General features: G+C 38.9%; 1 protein-coding gene across 17 annotated transcripts in view; it reads right to left on the reverse strand.

Annotated features, from left to right (window-relative positions):
• MARK3 (microtubule affinity regulating kinase 3) overlaps nt 1-19,933 on the reverse strand; it is a 62,450-nt gene that overhangs the window by 29,217 nt on the left and 13,300 nt on the right. For all 17 annotated transcript variants that reach the window (XM_050337234.1, XM_050337233.1, XM_050337229.1 and 14 more), the window contains 5 exons: nt 19,674-19,865; nt 13,751-13,804; nt 7,348-7,396; nt 6,559-6,624; nt 3,971-4,041 (listed from right to left, as the gene is read on the reverse strand). In XM_050337234.1, coding sequence (XP_050193191.1) covers nt 3,971-4,041; nt 6,559-6,624; nt 7,348-7,396; nt 13,751-13,804; nt 19,674-19,865 — 432 coding nt within the window. The remainder of the gene's footprint in view (nt 1-3,970; nt 4,042-6,558; nt 6,625-7,347; nt 7,397-13,750; nt 13,805-19,673; nt 19,866-19,933) is intronic.

Consider the following 19,933-nt stretch of genomic DNA (forward strand, 5'->3'; position numbering starts at 1 on the left):
TGCAGAGACACAGCACTATACCACTCACTGCTGAACTGCTTTTATTGTGACTGCCTAAGAGCGGAAGGTTGAGCAGATGATCAATCAGTAGTCTCCTCTGGAGATGCTTTTGAACTATGCATTGCAACAGGATGGCACAGAGACTGCAGAAGTGAGTGCAATCCACATGGAAGCGAAATAATGCAATGTGTATGACATTAATAATTGAAGAACAGTAGTCATAACTGAATGAAAAATAGCATAAAGCATGGCTGCACCAGGCTGACTCCCTTTTCTTCTACTTTCCATCACTGTTTCCATTGACAGTCCCTCACTCCCAACCCACTTGAGTGTGAGGAATTTTCTGATACTTGGCAGGTGAGAAGAGGGGAAGAAACATCTGAGCTTTTTGTTAGAGGTAACAACTGGAACAGTGAAATAGGAGGCATTCCAAAAATCTGTATAAACACAGGTTTTTAAGAACAAGTTAGAACAAGTTATCTCTAGGCAGAGAAACCATCTTTTTTAAGGATTAAATGACAAAAGGATAGATGAATGACCTCTCAACGTCCCTTTCACACTGGCAGGTGTATTCTGGTTCTTTATTGGAACATAAAAGTAAGATGTATTTTGTGGATATTTTATTTCCCAAGATCTGTCCTAACATCTACCAGCATTAAGAATTCTAAACTACTTCTGCAGGAAAACAGTGGGAAGACTGAAGAAGGTCAGATCTAACTGGCTGCAGAAAAGAGAAGGAATTAATACACATGAATTTAAGGAGATCCCCTGCCCTGCATCAGATTTTTCTATGGAAAAAGGATGAGACTGAACCAGAACTACTTGAAAGCCTGTAAAGGGGAAGAACAAGGTAACATTAAGAATGCAAAACATTCTGGATTTGAATTTCTCATACATGGCTACACAGAAGGAGTTTGAAATGGAGAACTATATGGCAGAGTTGTATTTTTAGAGCTGTAACTTCTCATGTGTTCCTTGTCAAGTGCGACTGGAATAATGTGATTACTGTCTTTTACATTATTTTTTTTCCAGCTAAAAACCTTACTATATTTAACAAAATGACTAGAAATTGCATTTTTTTTTAACAAGCAAAGAAGGGAGATTAACCGAATTCTGCTCTTTGCCTGCTAGAGAGGAAGTGTCTTTTCAGACAAAACACAAGTGTTTGATCCAGAAATCACATCTACTGAAAGAAGAAACATGATGTGAAAACAAGATATAATACAACCTATTGTAAGAACTAAGCTCAACACCGGGGCACAACTGTTTCTTCAGTTTAAAAAGAGCCACCGTCTGTTAAACCAGTTAACAAATTTAAAAAAATAAACGCCTATTATGTCATAAGTCTCTATGTAACAGAGAACAGCTGCACTGCATCAGATAAAAGGTCTGCAGAGTGCATTCTTCCTCCAACAATGGCTAAAAGCGATACGAAGCTATTCCAGGACTACAGTAAGGTGAAATGAATAGTTTTATGACCCGTGAACCCAGCAAGATCTAATTTCCTTTGACACTGTCCCTCAGCCTGAGTTTCAGCATCTAATAAATGCCAAGCTCTGATCAAAGTTACCTGACTTTCATCCTACACGAATGCTCTTCCCTCTAGCAAAGCACAATCAGCTTGTGCTACAATTTCTCTCCTCAGCTCATTTCTAGGGTTCTCTTTTTTTCCTCAGGAACTGAGGCTTTTGAAGCTTTCAAGAACCTCCCATCTTTGAGATCAAGGTCCTCTAAAACTGGTTGAGCTCAGCAGCCAGGAAGTCAGCTGCTGAGGGACGACAGAGCACAGCTGCCTGTGCCAGGAGACTTAGAAGAAAAAACTGTGTATTTCAGTGCATACAAGTGAAGTCACTTATATATCTTTACAAATAGCATTTATTCTACTGAAGGAAAAAAAAAACAAACCCACCAAAAAAAAAAAAAAAAAAAAAAAAGCTGAGTATCTGAAGTACAAAAAAAAATCAGCTCTTGATGGGACAAATACCCAGCTCAGTAGGTTAACTCCCTTTTAAATTCTTTCCCTTCACATTTCTTTTTGAAAAATGAAGGTACACATATCCTGTACTACCCACATTATCCCATAAAATTAAGCACTAAGTGTACCTGTAAAACATGTTTGACCTGTTTCCGTAAGTTTTCATTTAAAGGGGAGTCAAATTGTTAGAAAAAAATAGGTATTTGGTGAACAAACATGCAATTTCTATGTAATTACTGCAAGATCTTTTTCCACACAGCTCCTGATAAAAGAAACTGAGGAGCAAGAGCAGAGAACTGTATCAGTAGAAATTTTCAATATTCACATCTGAGAGAGAACAATCAATCCTCTCAAGTTACTCTGAAGCTCTTCAAGTCACCCTACAAAGAGAAAGGCAACAGTCTGGGATTTAGAAGAGATGGCTGAAGTGGGAACGACTGCTCCACATCCCGTAACATCTACTCCAACACAGCACAGAAACACATACCAGAAACCCTCCACCTCAAAGGAAAGTTCTCTATCTGCCAGAATGTGAAAGGGAAGGAAACAGCTTTAAAAAGACATGTAAGACTTTGCTAAAGAGTAAGAAAAGTTTTCCTTACTATTAAGCTCTGTAACTCCAGTAATCAAAAATTACTTCTGGGGATACGAAGTCTGCAGCTTTTTGGGTTGTTGTGTTTGTTTGGTGGTGGTGATTTTGGTGTGTTTTTTTTTCCCCAGAAGATAAAAAAGGGTACATACAAGATTTAAGGAGAGGAGAGAAAACACATGAACAAGGATTTCATAGAAACGCTTCTGTTGCCTCCTTATGCTGGGTTAATACATTTCGGTTTTTTTACTTTCATTGCTACTTTTAAGCTTGTTGCTTACATTTCTCTCACATAATTCTTACTATATGAGACAGAGGGAGCAAAACATTTGTGGCACAGTTCCCTAGTACCCAATTTGTTCTTTTCAGTCACAGTAACCATGCTAGAGAAGTGTAGAAGTTTTCTTTACAAAGCATTTTGTGAAAGTCATTAATTAATTTCCTGGAAGTCTCACATCAAATTTCTTCTATGTATGGCTACACTTAAGACATGTCCCTTCCAACAGGGAAACTGGATGACACATCACTGCCACAATTCACCAGTTTAAAACCCCTACAGATCATTCAATAACACTTTCGTCTCTACTTGTTATTTTAAAGTGTCATTAAGCTGGAGCATAATTTTGATACTTTTTACTTTTCACATTATTACCTAGATTATCCAAGTGACCAAAGGGATGGAAATAACACAGACATTTACAAATTCTACATAGGAGTAGAAAACAAGCGTACCAGACCAGTCAGATCTGCAAATGAAACTTTAGATGCTACAAGAGCAAACATTTGGATTTTGAGAAGTTATGTCAAAATATCTGGTTATGTTCAGTACTGCGTTCCTGTGGAATGGAAATGCCTTTCACAGATCAATGAAATTCCAACATTTTGGCAGGGCTAGCTTATCCATCATAAAGAAAGCCTAACTAACAAAGCCTAGAAAATTACTTTTCTATGACTTTTCAGAACAACTACTCAACAGCATCTTCTCACGTTAGCAGATGGATGTGACCAGACCCCTGTCACTCGCACCGTCTGTGTTTTGAAACTGGCCTGTTTGTAGCCTGCTACATTTGAATAACTTCCAAAATGCTACAAACCTGCTGAGCTAAGGACATACAAAATCAACCCAGAGGAAATGCATTTTGGAATGGAATACACTTCCAGATGAAGCAGTCTCCGTGTTCTGGCACTCCTGGACGCCCTGGCGCTCAGCACTAAGGAAACCAGCACCACTGAACGGGCTACTGACTCCAAGGTACTACTGACACCTAAGTTTTTTCTCACTCAGAGCTCCAAGTCCACAACATGCTGAACACTGCTGGAAGTCAAATGCAAAGGACAGCTGTTTTACTCATTTCAGCAAAAACAGGGGCGGGGGGAAAGCTGACATATAGGAATGTTATACATACCTGTCTAAATTTAGCTCTAGCCTCCTTTTCCTTCATTCTTCCATGTGCAACCAGATAGTCAAACACTTCCCCTACAATTCAATAATGAGATACATTAGTGCCAATTTCAGAATGTAGAAATTCCTCTCCAGCAGTTGCCCACAGCAGCTTCACTGGAACGATTGTACTTCAAGTTTATGATTGCAGGATAGCTTAAGAGATCGAGGCACAACTGCTGTGCAATTTACTACACCATCATCTCTTTTACAAGAAAGTAATGAGTGACTGGATATAGACAAAGGAAACCATTTCCTTCCAATTACTTAGGACAGAAACAGAGCAGCATACTTCTGTTTTGTAAACAAAGATGACATGTACCCCTTCACAGACTTTCTCACAAGGGTTTCTTTTGACTCATTGGAAAAAAAAAAAAAGTTTAAAATATTAGAACATCTGATGATATTTGTAAATACCCTCATACCAACACCAGAATTTTAATTTGTCCTCACACATAAAATTGTTCTAAACAAAATCAGAAATCTCAGGTTTAACCTAGGCTTGGAAAAGATACCCACAAGGAAGGTCACAACAATGAGCATCGTAGGACACACTGCCACGGACTTAATCCATCATACAACCATCAGACCCGTAAAATACACTGAGAAGGACTACTCCTGAACAAACCCACTGTTGTATGGCTGTGGATAACTAAAGTTTACTAAAGATCTGCTGTGTTTTGGTTTTTTCCCCCCTTTAATCCATGCAGTCATTTTACAGCACATCAACATAGACTAAAATGTCTGAGCTATAGGTGCAGGCCAACTGGCCCATGAAACACTGACTGTTTGTGAAAGCTTGGGAGACTTTCATTACTAGAAGTCAACAGCCTTGTACATAAGAACTACAAACACAGACTAACAGGCAGTTTTAAAAATTCCTTGCTAACATGTAAAAATCGTAAGAATTTCAGAAGTGGATCCAATATTTAAATATTCTCTACTAAGCACGAAAACACTGTTTTGTAGACAGCACGGGAAGAGCTGAGTAACTTCACATTCATTTTTTACAAGAAGCAACTCCACCAAATCACAATAAAAAAACCCAGTCATGCAGCAAGAAAAGCAACAATTGAGGCATCTGAGGGAATGTGAGGATTTCCTACAAAATAGCCTTACTTCCCTCTGTGGTGTATTATTTAATACTCAACTCAGATAACTCTCAGTTGTATTTCACAGCTGTTTCTTAAAAGCCTTGAAGCAGCAAACCTGAACACTTCTTCATAATTCAGGGAAAAACACACCAGAGAATTATCCCCAATTTATGTGAAGTGTTGCAGCTGCAGCAATAGTTTCTTTCATCCTGCAGGCAGAGTTCATGTGCATCATGATGACCTGTACCTTGATAAAGAGAAAATACGGGAAACTGAAGCCTGCCATTGAGATTACCAGCCATTCCTGTCTTGCACAGCCTGGTACATCAAAATGTACTGCTCTTGGTCTTTTAGACCAGCACAGTATGTATCTTTCCCTTACCATCCTAAGAAAGATCTTCACTGCTTTAGAGAACCACTGGCCTTTCTACCTCCTAGAAGATAATCACTAGATGGCAACAGGACTTCACTTTTGTCTACAATCATCAAACAGCACAGAGATGCTTTCCCAAACACCTGTACCAGCCAATATTTTAATGATATCATGCCCACTCTGCTCCTGTTTAGGCTAATCTTGGCTGAGCATTTAGGGAACTGCCAGAAGAAAACACAGGCAGGTAGAGAATCTGGTTTTATTTGTAGTAATTCATTAAACTTCATGTAATCCAGTGTCAGAGTCTGAATTCAATGCTAATTTTCCCTGAAAAAAAGTCTCTATATCTCCCTCCTAAAACTAAAGAAAAGCCTCAACTATTTAAGATTCCCAGATGCTGATGCTAAAGGGTCACTGACAAATGGAGTGCTATGAGGTTTTACCTAGCAAAGAGTAACTTAAGCCTAAGTAACTTAATTTTACCTTTGGTGAAAATATCTGTCGTTGCATAATGTGCATTTTTCCATCCCCTCTACAATCAGGAAAAATGTTTAAGTTTCTCTTAAAATGGCATGAGGCTAAACCTAACAATTCTTGACAGTAGAAGGTCTGTGATTAAGATATGTAAGATGTTATCAACATCTAAAAACAGAAGTCGCAGCACTTATGCTTTGAAAGCAGCAGTTAAAGAAACACAGAAATGTTTCATCTGAACATGTTTTTACCAATTATCTTATATAAAATAGGACGCCAGAAGTAGGGAACTGAATACAATAATTGAGCAGGTCAATATTTGTTATGGACAGGAACAACTGATGTCCGAAAAAAAGACTCCCATTAAATTTAAGTTATGAAAACTCAAAAAAAGAAATTGTTACTAAGTCATAGTAAGTTTAGAAGCTGGTTTCATAACTTATACTTATATTGACCAAAGAAGTCTCAAAGACTATTAAATATTTTCCTTAATGTCTTACACTACTTTGATAAAGATTTGCTGAAAAAGCAAGCAAAACTTTAAAGAAAACAAGTACTTTCCCTAACTTGGCAATTTGTTTACATGTGTCACCACAGCAGAGAGGTACTTACCCCCACTTGCATATTCCATTATTAAATAGAGAGTTTTTTCAGTTTCAATGACTTCAAATAGCTTCACTGGAAAAGAAAGACATTTATTTATCAGTTAACTAGCTGCACAAATATTATGTTAGCCCTACAGAGAATTCTGTCAGAGAAAAATACCCCAAACTATTTGCTTGCCACTTGACGGTATCAAACTCTTTATTCTAAAGAAGTTATTTCTGTCAAATGTTCCTAGACAGAAAGTACTAGAACATATTTGGTCAGCTCGTACAGAACAACGTATTCTCAAGAAACAATACTTTGCTTCTGCTACATGGGAAAGCAACTAAAGTAAGCAGAACTTCCACATATTTGAGCATCAACAATAGCCATTTCTATGCACTGAACTGGCATACAGGGTGACAAATCAGTTATCAGTCAGTTTGCTGACAGTCCTGTAACAGCACTACATCATTTAGATGTACAATCTTGAACAAATTCTCAACCGCTTCTTGACTTTGGTGTATGTGCTTACTTTTAATGAGAGTCTGAATTCAGTAAGAGCCAATATCATACTCAAAAGGAGCAGAACTATCAGTTAGCTATGCAAAAGTTTTGTGCAAAGGGACCAAAATGTTTGTTGGGTTTTTTTTTTTTTTGTAAAAACACAGCTCTGAAACAGTATTTATTATTGCTATTTTACAGAATATTGACACCCTAATGCAAAATAATATTTTAAACTCATACCACAACCATTTTAACAATGAAAAAGCTAAAATTTCTCCAGTTGGAAATTATGAGAAAGAAACAAGGTACCTATATTTGGATGATTTAGAATCTTCATTATTCTTACTTCTCTAAAGAGCTGAAATAAACATAAAACATGAAGTAAGTTACTAAAATTGGTAACAAACAGCCATTTTTCCTGAAGACTGATGATTCTGATATAGTTATTTAAACACAAAGGGTAAACATTATTAACATTTCTATGAAGTCCATGAAAGAAGTTCTTAATGGAGGGAAGAATTATGTGGATGCTTCTTTAACACTCCTCCCAAAAAATCAACCCTCAAAAACTTGAAAATACCCACAGAGGACTCCAGATAGCTCAGGAAAGTGACCTTAGCTCTGTGGTTTGCACACTTTTGGGGCCACAAGACCAGTGTGAGCCCATGCAGTTCCTTGCTGACCAGTACACCTCACAGATCCTTCACTCCCTTCACAGAAAGTACGGTTTCCAAAGTTTTGTGAACCCCCACCTGAACATCTTTACAAGACCACTGCAGTACATTACTAGTATGAATTCAGCACTCTTCAGAACTTCGTTACAGCCAAGGAGTTGCTGTGCTACAACAGCAGCTCACCGGTGAAACGCCAGCTGCTTGGAAGCGTGTTATCTGAGTACACCAGCAAGGAGCAAGTTTTAAGGAGAGACGGGAAGACAAGGCCACCCCTCGGCCCTTCAGAAGCATTCCTGCAAGGCGACTGAGGGACAGCAGCATCTAGTCCTGGGTCTGCCAGCACAGCTCCTCTGACTCACTGCCAGACATCCAGTCTCCAAGCCTGCCTGGCCAGTGCAATGCGATGAATGTACTTGCCAAAATTAATAGGGCAGAACACAAACGGTGTTTTCCTGACCTCATCGTGCTGCTTCCCTTTATGCAAGCGCTGGTGTTAACCCAGACTGACCCACAAGCTCTAGGAATTAATTTAACAGAAAAATCCCACAAGACACACAACTCCCCCACACAAAAGCACTCTCTAGCCCACCCCAGCACATCCATTTTGGCAGGATGGGTGGTGAGGGACAGCTGCCCATTTCAAGCTGCAGCATGACATTACATCCACTGTTCTGAATCCAGAGACAGCACACCGATTGTAAGGATCTTGTCATGTCCCATGCCCTGTGTCTGTCCTTCCCCCCTATGCCAATGGCCATGTGAAGAGGGTTTTGCTTGAGTAACTAACTACTTCTGAAGATTTCAACTTTGCCTGTCACAGAGTAAACTCTGTCCTCCTGCAACTGAACAATAGGAGAGTGACACTTAAAACTACAAATGAAGGTAAAGACTATTACTGAGCAGTTGTTACTCATTTGCAAGCCTCAAAACTCTTCTCCAAAAGAGAATTTTAAGATACATGTAAACTTGCAACTGTAATACTAAAAATGCCACAGGTGTTGTTACTGCAATGTAAAGCATGGTTTTTAATGAAGCTTCTTAATAGTAAATGAATTAAAAGTAGTTCCAAGATAAAATATTATCATAAAAAGCTTGAAGTACAAATACCACTGTATTCAAAAAACCAAATAATTCCCTTTTTATGCAGCACCCTATATGGCAGTCGAGTGTGTAGCTGTTCTTCCTCTGCATCTCCTTCCATGCCAGCCCAAGGCTCCAGAGGGCTGATGTTCTTAAACATCAATTATTTTCTAACAGCATGCTTCAAAAAGTAGGAGTAATCAAGAGGTTTTATGAGAAATCCAACACAAATTTCTACAGGAATACCAGCAACCTAATAGATCATTTTGAACTTAATGTAAAGAGACTGAAGCAGAACATAAGTCCACAGCTCCAAGGGAATGCAGACATGGGAAAAAAACCAGGAGTTTTGTAAATAAAGGGTAGCAGCATTGTCATTAACAGTAAGGAAGAAAAAGTGCTGCTGCAAGATATGCCTCAGGTCAGATTTCAGATAAAGTGAAGACATTTAATATGTCTACATGGATTACCAGCAACTCAAATCTGTAGGTGTATTTACTCAATAAAAGCAAGAAAAAAAAAAAAGGTGAAACATTGGAAACAAACAAAAAACAACCAAAGAATGAACAAAACAAAATCCTTGTGCCTTTGTGACTTTTCATAAAAGAAAATGCAAGGGGTGGGTTTTAAATAAATCAAGCTGCTTAAATGCAACCAGGGTTGATTGATCAAGTACATTATTGGCCATATAAAACAGTTTCAAAACCTACGCAGGCATATTTTTTTTATCCTCCAGAGAGGTAAAATTGCCTTCTTTTATTTTTTTAAACTATGTTATTTCTGGGGCTTTTTCATATGTAATCAGAGAAGGTAGACAACATCACCTTTCTACTGATCTTCAGAAATTTAACAGCAGTTTGATCTATAGCTATTTTTTTCTTGTTCTTCATTCAGTTCAGCTGAACTGGTGCATAATGTATTCTGAATTCTCCATTAACACGTTTAATCACAGCTTATCTAACTGAAAGCCTCTGATCAGGTTCTGCAGTTTTGAAGACACTTTGCTTAATTCATTCCAAATTGATATCTGACACCTTCCACCCCCAATATTCAAGATAAAGCCTATGGGTCAGACTCATCAAAACATTCGTCCACAAGACGACTACTCTGCATTACTAACTAAAATACAGCATGTAAAAAGCCAGATTCTACATTATGAGCCATTTGTTGAAGTGGGTGACTGGAAATAAGCTCTTTTTAAAAAAGACTGTTTTTGTCTCAGAGGAAATTAAAAATAAAAATAGTTGAGAAAAGGATACAACTGCTACCTAAACTAATAAAATTCTTTTATTATAATTTTGGTTATATAAATGCACTTCAGATTGTGCACTGTTTGTCAGTTTAACTGTTATATGTAGCATTTTGACACAGATAGTAACTTCCACAAGGACATCTACAAATGCCTGACATTGTATTATACATTATAGTCTACTTCTAGGATAGAGAAATATGACAACTTTCACACAGTATGCTGAATAGAAGTTTCACAGATTTCATTCCCCCCAAATACTATATGAATCAAATTAGAGCAAATGAAATAGTAACTATCACCACACAGTAAAATTCACTGCAGAAGCCAGGTATGATAAAACCTCACACCTCTGAGGTTCCCTGTCACAGGAACAAAGAACAAGGTATAATATCAGCAGATGTAACATGAAGGTTCTCAATAGAGAAAATTATTTTCTTAGTTTTAGAAACTTACTTGTTCTGATGAGACTATAAAGGCATACAAAAAACAGAAACCAGTTCTCAACAGTTTAATTTCTAATACCAAGATTAAAAACTACTCCCAGCTTGTAGAACAGCTCCTTTTCCGTCAACAGGAGCTCTACAAATGTTTCCAGGCAAAGACAAACATCTTTGTCTGCCAAACAAATGGCTTTCAGCTTTGTTGTGGTCCAGTCCTTTGACTGTAAGCCATGTCAGATACAGGGAAAGAATCGCATTTAATTAATGCTGCTGCCAACAAACTGAATAAAAAAACGCCCAGCAAGCCAGCAATGGAAGCTGGTTCTCTTAGGTCAACTTTCTTTGAACACAGCAAAAGACAGATTAGAAGTGTTCCTGCAACAGTTACTGCAAGATTTTCAGCAGCAAAATATTTTAAAAACATGAAAAAAGTTTGCTAAAGAGCAAATCAGTACAGTCATCAGCTGCAGAGCACCAACCTCCCCCAGCTGCCTTCTCCTCAAAGGAGGGGCTTTTCCCAAGATGCTGTCCCAAGCCAGCCAAAGTTTGACATGTGTATTAGGCTTCTCCTGGTAATTGCTTCACTGAAATATGTCCTACATATAATGAAGAGCCTCAAGCAAAAAGCCTTTATACAATCCAAAATTACAAAATTAATTTGCCCCAAACTAATTGCAACTTGAAAACAGAAAAGGATACTCGTTATAAGCAGAAAAGCCTGAGCATTTTAAATTCTCATCCTTTTCTTGCAGTTTTTAAAACAGTGATTGACCCAAAGTAAGAAAGCCCATGGTCCACATTAAAATTAATGTATAAGAACTCTAAAATGCATCAACAAAAAGTATGGCCCAAACAAGTGGCAAAACATCTGCACATAATGAACAAAAATATTTGGCTGAGGAGCCAAGTTCTAAAAAAGGAACACGGGAAGTGATTTAGTGCTACTACATGGGCTTGGTAAAAAAAAAAACACCTTGCATATAATGGCATTGCTAATTCAAAAGGGAAAAAAAAACCAAACAAACCATTTTTTTTGGCTAGGAGGAAGTGAACTACTGTAGCATCAGCATTTGTTTCCAGTGAGACTGATATTCACTGGAACTGGGTACACAAGTCCATTTGTGGAGAACAGTGGTTATGACTAACACCACCAGCATGGGAAAAAAGCTCTAAGAATTCCCTTTTCTTTCAAAGCAGGGAAGTACCGGTTACAGTTTCCTCTTCACTAAGCAAGAGTAGCAGAGCAGCAATTAGGTCCTAAAACAACAGTAAAGAGTAGCTGCATGTGGCTGCCACAGACTTCCTCAGCAGCAGGCAGAAACCCGACCCTTCTGAAGAGCTGCTACTCAGTATCGAGCTGTCAAGGCTGCAGCGAGGGCATACCACGAATTACTGCTCCGGAAAGCAAAGCAAGTCCTTAACAAGGTTAACTTCTTCCTGGCAGCTGAAGTATCGATGTGGAAGATGTAACACAAAGAAATCAGAACTGGCAGCCCTAATCACCATTTGTCTCCCCCACCTACGGATGACTCGGGTATGCAGCTACACCGCAGCTGAGACGCTGCACGCCACACCCTCCTCTCTCGGCACAGCCCTTCCCTCCCCACCATACCTCAAATATTTTATCGCTCCCTCCAGAACTGCAAGGTCAGAAGCACTTCCATCTCAGCCTCCCCTGCATCTACGGGTCGTGCAATATCAGAGTTCTCAGTTCAGTGCCGTAGCCTGGGTGCGTTTGGAGCCAACTGCAGTTGGCTCCAAACGCACCCAGGCTACGGCACTGAAATGACAGAGATGGAGACATGAGTGGACAGAGCTGGTCTGGTGGAAACCCAGGAATCAAAGGACCATCATGCACACTTCCAGCCTGTAGCTTTACCAACTGAACACCTCTGATTTGTAACATGGTTTGCATTGTACCCCAATGAGAGATCAAACTCGCATTACAACCCAACCTCAAATAACATCATCTGAACAATTATGATCTCACATTTTTGCCTGTGAACAAGGCCTCTCTACTTCTCTCTGACCGTTCTTCCCATGTGCTGATGCCTCCCCTTGGTATCACATAGCTTTTGTTTATCTTTCAAGTGCTTCAAGCATTTAACAACTTTTTCAGGTATTCCAAGTTGTGCAGATCTGACACACAAATCAACTTTATCTAATCCATCATATTACCTAATTTACATTTTATTTCCGCCCTGCTTACCCAGAAACCACCAACAACCTCAGGGATTAAGCTGAGAAAAATTCCAAGAAAACTGGAACCGCATTATCCACTTTTACCCAGTCCACAGAGTCAGTAGGAAGTTGCTACCTGCTCAGAACATGGACCCTTTCTTCTATAGGTTATTGTTTGCCTCTCAAACAAACCATATATGAACTTGTGTGTTTTTCCAATTTACTTCTGCACCATTAATCTTGATAAAAACATCTAGTCACCTGATCTTTTTAGTATTTGCATAAAATACAAATGGGTATATTCTCCAATTTACTCTAGTTACACTAGTTCAATCATGGGTATTCTCTTGTTCAAACAGAAATATTGCAAGGAGTTTTTTTATCTAAGTACTCAAAAGTAAACAAAAAGCCTTTGACTACAGCACTTAAAAGGACAAAGCTAGAAAAGTCCCACATAAAAGTAACATTTAAATGTACTTCCTGCACACACTCCAAAACAGACTGGTTTGCTTGATGAAAGAGCAGGGTTTATCGCTCTGTACTAAAACAGATAAGGCAACACAACTGTTACAGCACATTAAACATTTGAAGCTAGAGGGAAGAAACCAGTCATGCCCCAATTTGTTTCACAAAACTGCATCACCTCTCCTGCTGCAAATTATGCGAGAGGCACAGACTGAAGCCTGGCCTTCAGTCCACAGGCAGTATTTTCAAGGCCGGCTTAAGAGGACAGGACATAAGCTTTGCCTTTCTAAGTTTAACAAAGTGACCGGCATGAAGGAGACATGGGGGCACGACACCAAACCACAAACGTCCTCTCTACAGAGTCAGCTAAGCTTGGGAGACAAAGGAAGTGGCTAATACCACTGTTTTCTCAGTTTACAGCTCTGTATGAGTTCAGCTTGAACAACTGCAGGGCTGTCAAAAATATCTGTTACAAAACTAGTTATTAAATACAGTAGTCAGATGTGTGCAAGGTATGCAATGCTTCGAATTCTCCAGCACAGGCATTCAGGGTTAATGGAAGGAGGTGGTGAGGAGAAACAAATTATAATACAGTTGAAAGATAAAATGTAAAAACATACCTTTTGTAGACTAGTTGGGTTCAGCTGTGTTTTGTCAATTATTTTTATGGCAACCTAAAGGAAGAGTCTGTGATCAGTATTTTCCACAGGAACAACACCACATTATTACAACATGCTCAAATCCAGTAACAGAAATGTAAAACATGAAAATTACATAGAAAACTCTTAAGTTCCTTCAGCAAATTATGTACTTGTATTTAAACTAAAAACAGGAGAGAGGAAAAACCCTGGTATGTTAAGCACATTAAGACGAGAAGCTCACTGAGTTTTTCACTTGACATTAAGTCCACCACACTTATGACAGTGGAAGCTCCAACACCAGACAGTGCCCCTATAGAGAGCAGTGTGCCTACAGATAATATTTACACAGTATAATTACACAACAGAGTACACAGTAGTGACTGGGCACTGGCAGTTTCTAAAAACAAGAGATTTCAGAGCAAATTTAAAGCAATTCCACACAAATTTGGCAGGAACTAAGCTCATCTTTGGAAATTCACTAAATATTTGTGTCAATTTGCTTCCTGATGGATATGAAAAAAAGTATCAATTGTGCATCAACAAAAAACCCACTGGTTGTAGTACAACAATTTGGGCAAGTACATTCCTTTACTGGTTCTCATCTTTTTCAGAAAATACTGAATAGAATTATTAAAGAACAAAATAAAAATGTCACAAAATAAGCAAAAGAGAAATTCAGTAACAAGGTAACTAGTCAGAACCTGAAGATTTGAAGTAATGAATAGGCAAGAGAAACTTCAGTGCAACGCAGTTTGGATACTGGATGAGTTAGAACAGAAATGGGAATCTTTCTAGAATTACATGCCAATTGGTATTTTTCCTTTCTAAATTAAAGACTACACATACCAGAAGAAGTTCCACAGAAGCCAAGGAGATGGTGCCTCTCAAGAAGCAAGATGCTGCAACTCAGCTGATTATAATACCTCACTGGTGCAAAGCAAGGGCTTCCAACTCAATTTTTGGCTCAAACAGTACATGCTGCTCCTTCCCAAGCCACAGCTCCCATTTCCCTGAATTGCTTCATGCTATCTTTGTCACCTCATTAACTTGGGATCGGCACCATATGGAACAAAGAATATCTTACATCAAAGCAAATCCATATCCCTACAGTCAAGTGCAAAAACACAGGGATGGATCATCATGATGGAGAAGGTAAGAGGGTGTTCGACGCTTGGTGGGTGCTTCATGGAATTATATAATGTACACGTTTTCTGAAACTGATATTCAAGACTTATTTTGGGCCCTTCTAGATGTAAGATAAAACATAACAAAACAGCCATCTAAGAATGCTTTTACTTTGGGGAGTATTTTCTTCTAAGGCAGGCTACCGATATTAAAGATCACTATTTCCTGAGGCAAAATTCCATTGCAAAACCTTGAGAAATCACTTCAAAAATACAAACAAGAGAGAAACACATTAAGCAATAGGTATTTTTATATTAGCAGTTGTGTACGAAACCATGAAAGATTGTTATCTCTGCTTTTATGCCTGTTGTTAACTTTCTGACAATAGTTCAAAGTTATTTGCTTCCTGCAGTCTCTTATAAATCCATGCTGGATGTAGAGTGACCACTGCCTTTTGTCAACAGCAGATAATGTTATCTGAAAGTGGCCCAGTGTCCCAAGACTACCCATGTCACAGAAGATGGCTGTTCACTTGGTAAGTGCATTCCACTCAGAAAAAGTTGCATTTGTGTCCTGGGCTGTACCATTCTGGTCAATCTTAAAAGATATAAACTTGTTTCAACCCACGAAGTCTTAAGGTAGTGGGTTTCTGCAAAACCAGCTCACCTCCCCACTGTGCACTGGTGCCAGATGATCAGAGAGGTCTCTCACGATGTCAAACAAATTCAGTCCTGGAGATACAGGGAAGGTGCACAACTCAGTTTTCCAAAAGACAGACTCTCAGGCCTGTTCCCTGCACGAATTATAGCCTTAAAGGCAGGGTGAATTTAGCGAATTGCTATCCACATGAACACTAAGAGTACAATGTGTTAACATGGCCTCTGAGAGCTTGAATCCATCATCAGAACAGGGAGCAGTTTCAGGTGCCTTGATAAGGTCTCCACAGGCAAAGGGAGCCTGCCCTCAAGAATAGCTCTGATGAGCCAGAGAAAGAAAATCCTCCATTTCACTAAGAACAGTTAATAAAACATCCAATTGCCTTCCCAAGCAGAAACTTTCCTCTCTTTACATGACGTGAATCTGGAACAGTTTCAAACACTGTGTGCTATGGTCAATGCTGGAGGAATGCAAGTCCACCTACACTATTACACTGCTGCATTAGCCATGATACTCTGTGTGAAATGGTTAGTAGAATTAAAATTAACTTTGCCTTCACCATTCACAATAACATGACTTAAAAAATTCCTCCTACATGATTTGAATGAGGGAGTTAAAACAATCAGAAGTTGGGAACACTGAGCAAATTGCCTAAACTGCTACCATTCAGAATGCTTTCCCCCTCCTAAAATTCACTTTTTCCAAGAGAAGAACAGAAAAAAGATGACAACAGATTCCTTGGAGTCAGACTTGGATCCTGAAAGAATTCTGCCTCACTGGGAAACTTAACTCCTTGGCTACTAACTGAACACATGCCTTTAATGAACAGAAGGATCCATAATAATTTTGGCTACTCAGTAACAGCAAAAGGTAGTTTTATCTTTTAGATTAATTTTGGCAAGTATGGGAAACTTGTCAGAGGAAACACCCTTCGATAAAACTACAACAGAAAATACATGGATTACAGTCCAAGAGTGAACGAAAGCAGATTGACAATGAAGATTCGTGGTTTGGAAAGGGCAGACAGACTACAAATAACACTCTCCTAGGCAGAGGATCTCAAAGGAGTGTGTTTCCAAACACCAGTTCTAATGCAGTGAAACTCTGACCTGAAGGCCACACACTCCTTGCAGGACAATTCAACCCCCTCAAGTTAGGCTGATGTTCTGATCATCCCCTGAAGGGCTCAACATTTCCCCTTTTCTGTAATTTGAGGCTGGGCTCTCATCACACATCCTGCAGACACACTGAAGATGGAAATATCAAAGAGTCCTGGAACTTACTCCAACTGGAAACATGAAATCTGCATCTCAAGCAACAGGAAAATTCACAGGGAAGGACTCCAGATGCAAGGAGATGAGCAACTGCCCTAGAAGAATGCTTGAACAAACATCTCCTCCTCCCAGGAAGTGACAGAAAAGTGCTGATCTGCCTCAAGATTTGGAAGTTAATCAGTGCAGAGATATAAAGAAGGAATTGCCATAAAGCGAAACTGACCCGGACACTTAAAAGAACATTAAGAACATTAAGAACAGAGCCACGCAGATAACAAGGAGAAGATAAGTGGGGTTCAAATACAGCAAGGAGACAGCAGAGAGGAAAAATCATTAAAGTGTGACTCCCAAAACTAATCACTCAGCTTAGGTTTTGGTATGTAAGATGGAAAAAAGAATAGGAACAAAGGACAGGCAGCAGGAATGAGTGTGTAAAGCAGGAAATCACAAATTCAAGAAGATGAGTGCTGCCTGGCTAAGGCCACACTGAGAACATTGCCCCGGAATTCTTAAGAGTAGCAGGTCTAAGGAAGAAAAAAATTTTTAAAAAGCCTTCTTGCAGCACAGATTTCTACCATCTACCAAGAAAATGGCAGAGCAGGGTTCAGAAATGATCAGACTTAACTGTTTTTTCTCCAATTTCCAATAAAATTCTTGAGCTCAACATTACCAGGAAAAAAAACAGGGAAATGGACAGAAGGGTTAAATGCAACATATTTTCCTACAGTTAACTGTGCCCTACGGAAAAACATAAGATATGATTACCTGGACTGTTGTAAAGCCTCATCTAGGAGCATGCATGGAAATTTTTGAACTAGATAAGCTGAAAAGGGCACAGAGTTGGTTTTTTTTTTTTTTTTCCCCTAAAAAAGATGGCTAAAGAGATATCAGGTTGGAAATAAATGAGTAAGAGTTTTTCAAGGACAAGACTTGGGACCAATCTTGTTTAATATCTGTATCAGTGACCTTGGCACAGGATGTCAAACCATAATGATTAAGTCTGTTGAAGAAGTTAAGAGGTACCACCAAATAAAATGGAAAACTGATTTAAACAACCTTGGAGATGAGTTAGCAATGAAAGCGAGATTCAGTGAAGTACAAGGTGGTGTTGATCACAAGCAAAACCCATCAATTTAGCAGCCATAAAAAAGGTTACCACAATCTAAAGATGGATCAGATAAATACTTCTGTAAGGGCAAGGGTGAAGTAACAACACTGGGGAAATTGCTATCCAGAACACTGTGAACAATTCTGGTCATAGACATCTGAAACATGTATTTATTATCAACATTGTGCAGTTCATCTAGCAAGAAAAGAAACTTTACTCATTTCCCTCTTAAGAAAAAAAAAAAGTTTAAAATACCTTGAAGATATTCCTACAAAACTAGCTTAATTCTTCCCTTCTAAGGAATGACACTCATTCTAGGTAACCAGGACCAATGGCCACATCCTGAAAAGTTTTTATGGTCTGAATTGACCAAATGATATCAAGTCCATGAGAGTTAAAGAAACCTAGCACTCGAATCTTTCCAAATGCAGGCAAAGATTTTACACTGTTCCTTTTCCGTGTTGAAATTTCAAATAAAAATAACGAATCAGAGTTCATTCAGCACAGTTATGTGCACTTAAAGGAAAATGTACTTCAGTTTTTGCAAAGTGTCACATGATATCTTATCTCCAAGTTCTACACCAATAATAATAGCAAAGAAATACTAACCAAGTACTTGCATGCCCCATTTTAAGTTTCAGTAGAAAGAGGAGGGGACTTAAAGGAAAGCAATTAACCAAAAGCTTTCTCTACAAATGAGCACTGACTTTAACATCAGAAGACAACTGGAACTGTCAACTTACCAAAAAAAAAATTTTAAAATCCCTCTCAACAGCTCTTGCAAAACCATGTCCCTCTGTTCTTCCTCGTGCTACTGAACTCTGCACTAGTCCAGAAAAGAGAAATTCCCTTAAAGCACTGCAGTCAGCCACATAGCTTTCTGTAAAAGCCCTTGCCGGTATCAGTAAACATTTACTTCATTAGACAGCTTTCGCAAGAAAAGGTCAGCAAGGTGTTTCTCCCTCTTTTAGTACTTAAGAGTTGCTATTAATAAAATAGTACCAAGAAACACCCTCTTGTAACAAGCAAACAGGGCTATAGCTCACCAAATCAGAAACACCATTAAGCCCAAATGGTTAATTACATTGCAATGGCATGCAGAAACTAATTATGGAGTTGAGTTAGACACTATAAGGAGATAACAGAGAAAGCTTGTCTATACCACACACACTGAGTGAGACACATAAACTGTCTCTGAACAAATTTCTGAGCATCTTCCCAAAGCTGCCCAGCACTACAGACACCAGCAGAACTCCTGGGAGACACATTGCTTTGGTCGAGAAAATACTGCATTTGGGCTACTTGCACTGTAATCAAGATGATATTTAGTTCTCATTCCTGACTTCCCCTTGAATATAGCCCTGGACTGTGCAGCATAGAGACACCAAGAGGAAGTCTTTCCAGCAATTTCCAGCAAGTTTTTTTAGTTGCTGTATATTCATCTCTTTTTTGAAAATGGAGAATTTAGCCAAGAATACAAGTAGCAAACTTTAACACAATTCAGCTGGACAGGGACTTGTGAAAAATACAAATTCAACAGAACATTTTCAAGAGAATCATTACTAAACATTGTCATAATCACTAAAAATTACAGTTCTCAATTTCCACTTTTTTCTACATCAGTAGCAATATCTCTAGCAAAATGTACTCTATGTTCATCAACTTGAGATGATTTTAACTCTTAGAGAACCTGCCCACCTACAGCAATTCATTGCTCTTTACACCCGTTACACCTTACCTCTCTGCCAGTTAGGATGTGCCTTGCCAGTTTCACCTTTGCAAAATTCCCCTTTCCAATGGTTTTAAGGAGTCTGTAATTTCCAATGTGCGGCTGCTCATCCGCACAGGAGGCTATGGAGTTCCTGCAGCGAGCTCCAGAGCGCCCAGTTCGGGAGGAAACTTCCTGCCGTCCGTCTCCATGGGACGTGTGCTGCAACAAAAACACACGCAGGTAATAAGGCTGAGAAATACAGACCAAACACACCAATGATGACAAGC

Source organism: Myiozetetes cayanensis, unplaced genomic scaffold (assembly GCF_022539395.1).
Source record: "Myiozetetes cayanensis isolate MyiCay16 unplaced genomic scaffold, myiCay2020 scf6-25, whole genome shotgun sequence".
Classification (NCBI taxonomy): domain Eukaryota; kingdom Metazoa; phylum Chordata; class Aves; order Passeriformes; family Tyrannidae; genus Myiozetetes; species Myiozetetes cayanensis.